General features: G+C 49.7%; 1 protein-coding gene across 2 annotated transcripts; it reads left to right on the top strand.

Moving 5' to 3' along the window:
• The first annotated feature begins 16 nt into the window (after positions 1–16).
• On the top strand, positions 17–7178 carry BMP4 (bone morphogenetic protein 4). Of its 2 annotated transcripts, none has more exons than XM_081289120.1 (4): positions 17–288; positions 3463–3587; positions 4701–5080; positions 6048–7178. In XM_081289120.1, exons 3-4 carry the CDS (start codon positions 4708–4710, stop codon positions 6902–6904), a joined length of 1230 nt encoding a protein of 409 aa, XP_081145246.1. In that variant the 5' UTR covers positions 17–288; positions 3463–3587; positions 4701–4707; the 3' UTR covers positions 6905–7178. The 2 variants fall into 2 exon arrangements, with proteins under 2 accessions (XP_081145246.1, XP_081145247.1); XM_081289121.1 differs by having other exon boundaries at positions 19–78; positions 4754–5080.
• Positions 7179–12380: the final 5202 nt, after the last annotated feature.

The raw sequence follows: 12380 nt of genomic DNA, 5'->3' as shown, positions 1-12380 counted from the left end.
GAGGGAGGGAAAGAGAAGGAAGAAGTAGATGCGGGAAGGCAGAAGAGGAAGGTGGGAGGGAAGGAGCGCGGAAGCTAGGTGAGTTGAGTATCCCAGACCAGGGACAGGAGCCTAAGACGCCGCTGCTGACCGGCCTAAGTATCTGGCCTCTTGTCCCTGATGGGATTCCCGTCCGAGCTGTCTCGAGCCTGCAGCTCCCCAGTCCCCGGCCCTCGCCCAGGTTTACTTCAGCCCTTCAGAGGTCCCCAGGAGCTGCTGCTGGCGAGCCCGCTACTGCAGGGACCTATGGTGAGCAAGGCTATCTGGCTAGGAGCGCTAGTCAGAGGGGTCCGGGGCGCATCCTTAGGGGAGAAGCTGGGAACTGAGACCTTAACTAAGGCAAAAGGTGGCCTATTTTTGCTCTCCAACGGTGGTGCTGGAGTGGGGATGCTGGAGCTGAAAGACACCTTCGTATCTGCTACTGCCTCTACCCAGGCACCTTCTTCTCCGTCAGGTGGCCCCGGGCAATTTCCACTTTTTTTTTTGGAGGTGCGAGGCAGGAGAGGCGGGAAGTCAGAGAAATCCTTGGTAGGAAGTCGTTGGGAAAGACTGTGGGCTTGAGCTGAACTCGTTGCCCGTGGGCTGGCGGTTGCACATCCAGGACGAGAAGGGCCGAGAGAGGTAGGAGAGAGCTGGCTGTTAGTTTCAGAGACCCTGAGGAGGCTGAGGAACCGCAGCATGGGGGAGAGAACACCTGGCAGAAGCTGGTTCCGTGATAGGAAGTGCAGTCCGGTGGTCCTCTGGAGCGAGCGCGCCGCTGGAGGGGCTGCCTCGAGGGGACTGTCACCCATTCTTGCTCCCAGCTGGCAGGCGCTCGGTGAGCTTTGTGAATTGCAACTGCGGGATGCGCCTTTTCCAGGAGCTATTTTCTTAGACTTGCGGTACTTTAGGAGCCTTCCCTCTCTCATTTCATGGTTTAAGGTTCCCAGGAACGATGGCCAAAATGCCAAGAGCTTCCTTGCATTTAGTGTCTTATGGGGAGTCTCTGATGGGACGCACGTCGGACGCGAAGCTTTTTCAGGCCCTCCCTGCCCCGAACTCATGGGAAAATGCCCTGGAATTGCCAGGTCCCTTGCCAGGTCCCAGCAGACCCCGTTCCCGCAGGAGTTGGACCTGGAGCCTCAGGCGCGTCCTTGAGCACCGCTTTGGTTGTTGGTTTGCGAATATCGTAATTTATGAGCTGCAGGTTTCGAGATCTTAAAACCCCTAAAGGCACACAGTTGGTCAAGGGAGCCTACCTCTAAACAAATTTAGGCAATGGGAGAAGATTCATGTAGTGAAGTGAAGGACAATCGCCACAAATTGCATTCCCGCCCCGAAGAAGTAGTTCTGGAGATGAAAGTTCTCTTTGGCGTTTATCTTTTTCATTAAAAATTTTGAGAAGAAAGAGGATTAGAGAAGAATCCTAGTGAATCCAAAATTAAAAACGCGTCTTCCCCCAGACGCGTGGTTTGAGCGCAGAGAGCGCTCTGCCGCCACCCTGGGAGACTCCTAAAGGACCAAGGATTATACCGGGATCTCAAATACCTCCCCTTGTACTGTACCGCATCCCGCGGGCAGCGGCCGCTCTCTCTCTATTTCCCACTTCTGGAGGTCCCACAATCACGGGGCATCATCATCATCATTATTATTATTTTAACTCCTGACTTCTCAAAATTAATCTTTGCTTTCTCGAGCCCTTTCCCAGTTCTCCCCAGCTGTGGCGCGGGCTTGAGAAAGGCGAAAGCTGCTCAAAAAGCTGAGCGGCTCTTGCTGGGCATAGATGACCAAGCAGGGACGCCCGCGGCCTCCGCACTCCGTTCCTCAGTATAGGGTGGCGCCGGGTAGCAGTGGCCTGGAGGAAGAACAGAGTTGCTCTATCGTTTATGCCTCTTCCTCAAAGGCTTTCCCCCAAATAACATTGAGTTTCTTGGAGAGAGGTTGGTGGCCACACGGAGTCCTCGAGTTACGAAGCGATTCGGGACAGAAACTGGGAATCGCCTCAGAAAAAGGAGACTGGGTGAAGCAGACTTTGGGGTGGGAGTAGAGGGACTCGGGCCCGGGGGGTGACCCGGCGCACGCACTATGGCTAAACGCAGAGTTACGCCAGCTCGAGTTTTCCAATAGTCCCTTGCGCTAAGCGAGCCATGCGTGCGGCATCTTTGGTTAGAGTCAGGTCACCCAGTAATTGTTTGAGTTGTGGGTTGGTAAAATTCTTTAAGGAATATTTGCTGCGACTCTGCAGCTGGTGCAAAGAAGGAAGGGGGTGGGGGAAGGAAGTAGAGGGCGGTGGAGTATGGTGGTTTTAAAAATAAGCCAAGCCTGGGAGAGAGACGCAAACGCAGAGGTCGAGTGCAGGCCGAAAGCTGTTCACGGTTTTCTCCACTCCTGGAAACGTGGTGGGATTTCTTTTCTCTGCCGAGTCGGGAGTTGTAAAAACAAAAACAAACTTGGCGATATTAAGATCTGAAAAATGTGATGCGCCCTTTGGCGACGCCTCTTTCTGAATTTGCCTGGAGCGACGACTCCAGGCACCCGCCCCTCTGCCTTGAACGGCCTCGCTGCCGGGTTTCAAGGGGATCTGCTTTGGAGTATGTGTACACGCGCGCGAGGGGTGGGGGTGGGGGCGAATGCCGCGGCCCACCCGTTGCGGGGCTTCTCGGCAAAGTAATGGAACCGGAGAAATTACTCTAGCAGCCGCTCCCTCTAACTTTCCCACACCGATCACACCCCGATACTCTCCTCCTTCCGGCCGGTGCGCGACAGGGTCAGCAACTTTTGGCCCGGAGCTTAATCGGCTACCCAGACCGTCCGAGCACTCGCAGGCATTCTCCAGGGGTTGGCTGCCTGTCGCTGGGAGCGTACTTGGCCTCTCAAAGACTTGAGGAGGAGGTGGCGGGTGTGTGTGTGTGTGTGTGTGTGTGTGTGTGTGTGTGTAGGGTCCCACAGCGATTTTCCTCTTTAAGTGCCTCTCAGTGGTGAGGCTGTGGGCAGCTAAGACTTGGCTGCCCCCGCTCCGGGCCTCACTAGAACGGTGTTCACACTCCAAATCGCGCAGTCCCTACACTGCGCCCCAGTTCGTCGGGCTTCAGGCCGCTAGTGATAGGGTATGGCCAGACGCGCCGCGCACCGCAGGTAGAGGCGAGCACCAGGTCCACTGCACTCGCGGCCCAAAGAGCGCGCCAGCGGCCGGACACCGGGTGGAGGTTCTCCTCTGAGCGCTGCCGGGAGCTCCTCCCAGACCGCTGCGGCTCCGGCGGCGGGCGCGGAGGTTGGCTTTGCCTGGAGAGGCGGGACCTAGCGGGGGCGGGAGGGTGGAGAAGAGGAGGGCGGGCTCCTGAGTAAACGGGGCGTGGCCTCTTAGTTCACGTGACTCGGAGGGGCTGGAAGAAAAACAGAGCCTGTCTGCGCCGGAGTCTCATTATATTCAAATATTCATTTTAGGAGCCATTCCGTAGTGCCATTCCGAGCAACGCACTGCCGCAGCTTCTCTGAGCCTTTCCAGCAAGTTTGTTCAAGATTGGCTGTCAAGAATCATGGACTGTTATTATATGCCTTGTTTTCTGTCAGTGAGTAGACACCTCTTCCTTCCCTCTTCTCGGGAACTCACTTTGCCCTCCCCATCCCTGATCGCCGTCTGTCCCTCACGTCGGACCTTCCTTTCAGCGTCCACACTCCGCTCTCTGGCAGTGCTGTCGCTCTCTTCTTGGCCCTGCAGCCCGGGCGCTCGAAGCGTACCGGTTCCTTTTAAAGTGCTTCTTGCTCCCACTCGCCCTCTCAGATCCGGTGCGTTGCAATAAAAGGGGGCGCGAGGGGACTAAAGAGATGAAAGGTCCGCAGCCCTGGGTAAGAGATGAAAGGTCCGCAGCCCTGGGTTGTACCTTGCGGACTAAACACTCCCTTCTGCCTCACTTGCCTTAGGAGCGCTCAATTCCCGGGTGACGCGTTCCTAGGCTCTTGTCAAAACTCAGAGTCCGCTCCGGAATCATCCCCCACCCCTTCCCTGGGAGTGAGTGAGCAGACACGATCAGATGTTTTTTTGCTGAGCATTTCCAGCTCATCGGCCACAATAAAATAAACCATCATGCCACCCGGGCAGCTCCCAAACTCTTTCTCGGTCACTGGACCGTGCCGCCCAGTCTTTGCCTTGTCCTGGCTTCTCTGCTATCCCTCCCAACGGCTCCCAAACAGCTGGAAGTTGTGGAAGTTGGGCTCGGAGGGAGGAGGAAGAAAGACGGGGGCGGGGGTGAAGGAAGAGGGGGAGATGCTGAAGGTCTGAAGTGGAGAGCTATGGCAATTTAATTTTCCCTTCCCCCACCCTTTTTTACCCCCTCAATGTTAACTGTTTATCCTTGAAGAAGCCACGCTGAGATCATGGCTCAGATAGCAGTTGGGACAAAAAAAGATTAACAGGATGGAGGCTATCTGATTTGGGGTTATTTGACTGTAAACAAGTTAGACCAAGTAATTACAGGGCAATTCTTACTTTCAGGCCTTGCATGGCTGCAGCTGCTGGTGGTGGTGGGGTGTGAGGGAGAAAGCACAAACTTGATCTTTCTGACCTGATTTGCATCCTGACCCTCCTTTACTAGTCCTCTATACATATGCGGAGACATCTCTATTTCTCTCTATTTATCGGTGTTTATTTATTCTTTAACCTTCCACCCCCTCCCCCTCCCCAGAGACACCATGATTCCTGGTAACCGAATGCTGATGGTCGTTTTATTATGCCAAGTCCTGCTAGGAGGCGCGAGCCATGCTAGTTTGATACCTGAGACGGGGAAGAAAAAAGTCGCCGAGATTCAGGGCCACGCGGGAGGACGCCGCTCAGGGCAGAGCCATGAGCTCCTGCGGGACTTCGAGGCGACACTTCTGCAGATGTTCGGGCTGCGCCGCCGCCCGCAGCCAAGCAAGAGCGCAGTCATCCCGGATTACATGCGGGATCTTTACCGGCTCCAGTCTGGGGAGGAGGAGGAGGAAGAGCAGATCCACGGCATGGGTTTGGAGTACCCGGAGCGCCCCGCCAGTCGTGCCAACACCGTGAGGAGCTTCCACCACGAAGGTCAGTCCCTGCCCCCAGTCCGGGTGGAGGGTGGGGGAGGGCTAGTAGGGCAGGCTGGAGGGGCCTTGGAAGCCCTGGGGAAGAAGAGTTCAGGTTACATCAAAGCCCCAATCCAGGAGGCTGAGGAACAGAGCCCCTTACCTCCAAGAATTTCCAGAGCTGCCGCTGGACTTATTTTCTGGAGACAGAGGGGGAGGGGTCGGGAGAAGGGGAATGACACCGCTCAGACGAGGGCTAGCCCCAGCGGTGTGTTTTTGCTATATCAAAGCCTTTTCTGCCGAGTTTTCTGCCTTTTTTTTTTTCAAAGCACCTACTGAATTTAATATTACAGCTGTGTGTTTGTCAGGTTTATTCAATAGGGGCCTTGTAATCTGATCTGAATGTTTCCTAGCGGATGTTTCTTTTCCAAAGTAAATCTGAGTTATTAATCCACCAGCATCATTACTGTGTTGGAATTTATTTTCCCCTCTGTAACATGATCAACAAGGCATGCTCTGTGTTTCCAAGATCGCTGGGGAAATGTTTAGTAACATACTCGAAAGTGGAAGAGGGAGAGGGTGACTGTGAGCATGTTTCCTCCCTGCCTCTGCTGTTGGCCCCTCTTTCTTTACAGCCATTTGTAAAGAAAACTGTGTGCAAAAAGCCAAAAGAAGGTCTTCAAAGGGGAGTCTAAGGGTGGTGAAGTAAAGAAATTGACACATGGAAATTATTAGACATATGAAGGAGGTTGGGAGATACTTTCTGTCTTTGGTGTTTGACAAATGCTAGCAAAGTTTTGATGGTTTGCTAACTGCCCTACTTCTCTACTCCTTCAAATTGAAAGGTACACTTATTTCCCTTTAATAGTCTTCTACAATATAAGCAGAACTCACCACTCATCACCCAACACAGCTATTTCTTGACTTTTCCATCTCTCAAAAAAGTTCATAAGCTTTTTCTTTTCCCTTTCTTTCCCAACTGTGCCTAGAACATCTGGAGAACATCCCCGGGACCAGCGAAAACTCTGCTTTTCGTTTCCTATTTAACCTCAGCAGCATCCCAGAGAATGAGGTGGTCTCCTCTGCAGAGCTTAGGCTCTTTCGTGAGCAGGTGGACCAGGGCCCTGATTGGGAGCAGGGATTCCACCGAATAAACATTTATGAGGTTATGAAGTCCCCGGCAGAAGTGGTGCCTGGGCATCTCATCACACGACTACTGGACACGAGACTGGTCCACCACAATGTGACACGTTGGGAAACTTTTGATGTGAGCCCTGCAGTCCTTCGCTGGACTCGGGAGAAGCAGCCAAACTATGGGCTGGCCATTGAGGTGACTCACCTCCATCATACACGGACCCACCAGGGCCAGCATGTCAGGATTAGCCGATCGTTACCTCAAGGGAGTGGGGATTGGGCCCAGCTCCGGCCCCTCCTGGTCACTTTTGGCCATGATGGCCGGGGCCATGCCTTGACCCGTCGCCGGAGGGCCAAGCGTAGCCCTAAGCATCACCCACAGCGGTCCAGGAAGAAGAATAAGAACTGCCGGCGCCACTCACTTTATGTGGACTTCAGCGATGTGGGCTGGAATGATTGGATTGTGGCCCCACCAGGCTACCAGGCCTTCTACTGCCACGGGGACTGCCCCTTTCCACTGGCGGACCACCTCAACTCAACCAACCACGCCATTGTGCAGACCCTGGTCAACTCTGTCAATTCCAGTATCCCCAAGGCCTGTTGTGTTCCCACTGAACTAAGTGCCATCTCCATGCTATATCTGGATGAGTATGACAAGGTGGTGCTGAAAAATTATCAGGAGATGGTGGTAGAGGGATGTGGGTGCCGCTGAGATCAGGTAGTCCTTGAGGATAGACAGACACACACATTCACACAAACACACACGATCCCATCCACTCACTCACACACCACACAGACTGCTTCCTTATAGCTGGACTTTTATCTTAAAAAAAAAAAAAAAAAGAAAAAACCTAAACATTCACCTTGACCTTATTTATGACTTTACGTGCAAATGTTTTGACCATATTGATCATATATTTTGACAAAATATATTTATAACTACATATTAAAAGAAAAATAAAATGAGTCATTATTTTAAAGGTAAACTATGGCCTTTTTCTCTTTTTTTCTGCCCCAGACCTTTTGAATGAAATTGGTTTTTGTTGAGGTGGGGTTGGGATCATGATGGAAATCAGAAGGTGGTAACTGGAGGTGGTTAAGTTATAAGAACAGGAAGTAAACTGATGGCAGAGAGAGATGGTAATTGCCAGGATGAATTGTTTTCCATTTCTATTTAATGTTAACAAGGACGCAGCATCCTCTCCCATCTGGATGACACATGCCTTGGGGAACAGTGGGATGAAAGGAATAGGTCAGATTAAAGACTCAGTTTTGGGCTTCTTGAACATCTTCTGTTTTTGGTCACTGTTAGAGGTGTGTCACCTCTGAGTGTGATGGAGAAGTCTCAACCAGGAAATCAATTCCCACTTCTGCTTTTATGATACTCCAGATGTCTCCAGTTATGACGGGCACCAGTGTTGTATTTTTCAAAACCAAAACTAATTTACACACTTACCTATTAATATGTGGGCCTCCCCACCCCCCAACAGGAATATTTTTGTTGTCTTTTTGTTTTTGTTTTGGAGAGGGGATTTTACCCAATGAAAGAAAGAAAGCCCTCTGCCTTCAACAAGTTTGGTGACCACTGCTATATATCATATGGTAGGATTCGCCAGTGTTTCTGGACTTTTTTCTTTGCTCCTTAGCTCCAAATAAGGCTTTTATTTAGTTCAAGAACCCAACAGATTGGGCTGATATGGGAGAGAGTTGGTAATGGAGTCAGATACTGAAGGGTCGGAATTATCAGGTAGGCCCTGTGAAAGTGTTCTGCTATTACAAATCAAATGCCAGCCCTCCTTTTCTCTGTGCTGCCTCCCCCACACACCCTTCTCTGGAGCTGGGCAGAATGTGATACACCTGGTAGATTTGATGTTTGAGCCAGGGTTTCCTCAAGGAGAAAGTTTGATTTTTGGCCACAGTAAAAAAGGATGATGCTAATGTGCTGAGGGGGTGGGGGACTCTCTTCAGTCAAGGATAGAGAAATGGTTTTCTGGAAGTATAGGGGTATAGGAGTTAAAAGAACCAGAGAAGTATTTGGTATTTTTTTTCTTAAAACCAACAGTGAAATGAAGCCTCCTCAGACTCATTTCTTATGAGAGCATTTTCTCTGCATAGGCATAGGGTTAGGGTTAGGGGGAAGAAGTGGTCAGTGTCTTTGTATAGTCCTTTGGGAAAGGACTGGTAGGAGTGCACTTCTCCATGAGGAAGATGTGATGGGCGTGGCAGTGGGAGGGCAGCTGTTGCTGGTGGTGTGTGTGCACCCAAAGAGAAACTGTGAGGCAAGTACCTGGCATTTGTATATTTGTGTGTGTTGTGTGAGCAACCCCCCCCCCCCGCATTCTTGTACATACAGTCTTGCATATGCTCTTGGGGGTGGGGTGGGTGAAGCAGGATTCATTTTTGTTTTTAATTACTGAAGTCCTACAATCCTCCAAAAGGAGCAGCTTAGTGGAAACCAATAAAAATAGAAGTGGGGTGGTTGCCAAAGCTCCAGCTCCCCGGAGAGCGCAGGTGGAGAGAGGAGATCAGAGCCCCAGGCAAAGGCAGCAAGACTCCACAGTTCCTCCAAAACTCCCCGCAAAGAGGGGTTCCTCCCCCTCCTTCAGCCCCCCAGGTCGCTGCCCCTTTGATTAATAGTATGGAGTTTGAATAAATCATTTAGGGGAAGCCCATTACAGGTTCCCTCAGGCGGCCTCGTTTTCTTTTGCCCGATTTCCAGCAATTTTCTGAAATGTCCTGTCATTGAAAAGGAGCCCTAGATCTCCAGCCCTTGAACCAATGATGCTGGGGTGAGTCCCGAGCCTGGTGATTGTCCAGCTCAGGTCACTTTCTAGCAACCACTACCGGCAACGCTCCTCCCTCTCCCCCTCCCCGCCGGCCTCTCATTCCTACTGGCTTATTTTCAGGAATGGATAATGTTGTTTATTTGTTCAGCCAAATATTTGGTCTGGGAATTTACCGTGAAATTCTGTGAATTGCATATACCTAGTTAACAAAATAGCCCTAACGCCACAAATGTTAGCCTGGAAAACAAGGAGCTGTGGCCAGCTTTAACTCTTTAAAATCTGTTGGAAAGTACAGTCCTAGGGTCTGGGGAGATAAGGAGTGTGTGGAGGCTGAGCTAGGCTTTATTAGTTTATATTTATGCCTTATGTTAGGCCCAGTACCTTATGGAAGTTGTAGGGTGGCCCTTGGCATTGCTTTGGGATCTGTCATTTCCCATCTTCCCCCTTTACAACCGTACCGCCTACCCCCACCCTAGAGTAATGTTCCCATTACTTAAAGAAAGATGGGGAGGGAGAATCGCCCTTGAGGACTTCAGCAAAGACGTAGTAACCACATCAGAGGCACTGCTTGGTCGATTCCTGCCCAACCCTTAAACTGGAACCGGCTTCCTAGGAGCTTAAGACCGAAAACAAAACAAAACAAAACAAAAAAAGAGGGGGAAACGCATCAAACATTCCCTTGCTTTCATTGCATAATTTGCTCAGAACCTGCCAGGTGACCTGCTGACTTTGTTTTCTCTGTCTTGACCATGCTTCATTCCACCCCCCCCACCCCCCACCCTCCACCCCCCGCCGCCCCTAGCGGCCCGGCAGCGCCACACTGAGAATGCTCCGCGCAGCCCGGGGCGCTGGCAGACCCCAATAATCACCCCCGGCCTTGGACAGACGTCAAGATCCGGCCCTGAGGCCCCGCCTCTCGCCGGCTCCTGGCGCTCCCCGGCCGGCGGCGGCGGCGGAGGGGGCACCAGGGGGCGTCCTCCCCTCCGGGGACTAGCGGGGATCATGCACCTGGCAGCTGTTCGCCGCTGTCCGCCGTGGGTGTCCTCCGCGGACCCTTCCCCAGGCCAACTGCAGTTTCAGGTCCCCCACTCGAGGTGAAGACCAGTCCAGCTCAGCCGCCCACGGGGCCCCGGTGGCCCAGGTGAAGCTCTACGAAGACAGACGGATCTGATTAGCACACGCTGGTCCCTAGGGCGGTTGCTCGGCATATTTAACATGAAATGGGGTCAAATGGCCGCGCAGAATCCTAGAGTCTGGAGGGAGACTCTCTGGGGTGGAGAGGTGTAAGAGGGGTTGACATCTTTAGGGGACTTCTGTGGGGCAGAGAGCGGGAATTCGGCAGCCAGCCTCTCTTGTCACCGAGTGCATAGTGGCCCCACTTGTTGGAGTGATTGAACCGTGGCATGGATGGCATAAGCAAGTAGGGGACAGACCTACTTACTGGCTGAGGGTCTGACCTGCAGACAGGCTTTAAGGCCTAGCTGGTCTTAGCCTCTCGGAGTTCATGCAGAGCCCCAGACCTTGCTAAACTGCTACCTGACCCCCTTCCCCAAACTTTGCTGGAGGAGGGGAACAGGAGAGGCTGAGAATGTGCCAGAGGAGTTGGTAGATTTCTTGCAGAAAAGAAGTGCCAAGCCCATAATACATAACCATAGCACTTCTGCTGACCTCCTCTGGCCTCTGGTCCAAGGACTCCATGGGTGCCAGACGCCTTCCCCTTCTACAGTGAGCCCAGACAAGGAGAATAAAGCTTTACTGAGGCCTACTTCTCCAAACTGTCTTCAATGATACTTCTGCTTCCACACAGAGCAATTTTATAAACGATTCACACATTATTTTTTACTTATTTAAAAAATGATTATTATTGTGGTGCCAGGATTGGAACCCAGGGTCTCTACATGCTAGGCAAGTACTCTGTTACTGAGTATACCACCAGCCCCATACATTATCTTTTAAAAATGCAAACACAACACAACAAAACAAACAAGCAACAACAACTAAAGCAACATTGGTGACCTTACATTACCTGAGAATCAGAAGGCTATTAGTATTCTCCAGAGGAATTTAGGATAACTGATGGAATGCCAAGTTAGAATTGATGCAGAGTTATGCAGGCTTACCATGTGATACAAACTAGCACAATTCAGAAAAGTATAACTGAAAATAAATTCAAAAGTGGTTAGAGGGGTGACCCAGGTGTGATACCAAGGGTCACATTTCCTTATTATGCATTAAAAGAGTTCAGAAGTTGGATGCTCTCCAGTAGAGAAAAGTGGCTGGTGAAAATTAGGAGAAAATTTGGAATGCTCTAATGTTAAAACAAAAGAACATGACACAACATACACAAATTTTGAAAAAAATAAGTCAAAAGTTCAAGGTTAATTCTTGAAAAGTATTTCTTTTTTTTTAAACTGAGGAAGCCATTTGAAATTATCATTCATAAGTCACTTAATATACTAACTGTAGTGAGTTCCAATTGTCTCTGCTTTTTCTCTCTAAAACATTCTTTAAAAATCCTGGATGAAAATATAAATGTTGTACAGTATCCTGATGAGATCAAGTAATTTAGAAAGTATAATTCTATAGGATTCAGAAATGTTTACTTTAAAAATGTGAAAAATGTTTTCTGTGAGAAGAGGAAGACAAGATGGAACAATAATTTGCTGAGTTGTATTACTAATGAGAATTTCTGAAGTCCAGCTTTCAGTCAGTTTTGCCACATTTTCTCAAGAAGAGATCTTGATTGCTCTTAATTTTTTGTAACTTGATTTCTAGCAAAAATATTTTAAAACTACAACAAAGCTTCTCTGCTCCAAATCCTTGGACTCCATAGCCAAGCTGCAAGTAGACTGTAGTTTTACATAGTTTCATTATAGACTTAGCAATTTTTCCAGTTGTATTAATTGAAGCCTTGGCCAGATAATTCTCTAAAAGTCCAAATCACACTGATTTTAAACCATTAGACTTGTTTACTCCTGTAATTTCTCTCTCCCTATGAGACCAGGGACCAACTCAATCTCACTTATAGTTGCCCATGATATAGTTAAGAAAATATACAACTCAAGCTTCATGCTGATTTAATCTTTTAATCTTTGTTATTTGCATTTGCAAAGCAGTTTGTGTCTGAGGTAGGGCCTCAGGAGAAGAACCCACAGATAAGTCTGGAAATACAGACTGACTGACTTTCCAAGTGTACTTACTTTAGTTTTCTATTGATTATTATGCAAAAGTAGTAAGATATTCTTTTTAAAGGATAACAAAAGGTACGGTTAAAGCTATAATTAGAGTTCTTGGAATCCAGACATGATTCCAAAGTAGAAGAATGGCTATCTTTTGAGAACTACCTTAAAAATTTCCTTTAATTGATCAGCAAGTTATGTAGCCTGAAGTGTTAACTTCATT

This window comes from Spermophilus citellus (assembly GCF_964194105.1).
Source record: "Spermophilus citellus genome assembly, chromosome: 4".
Classification (NCBI taxonomy): Eukaryota; Metazoa; Chordata; class Mammalia; order Rodentia; family Sciuridae; genus Spermophilus; species Spermophilus citellus.
The sequence above is the reverse complement of the archived record's forward strand: the minus strand, read 5'-3'. Positions and strand labels throughout refer to the sequence as shown.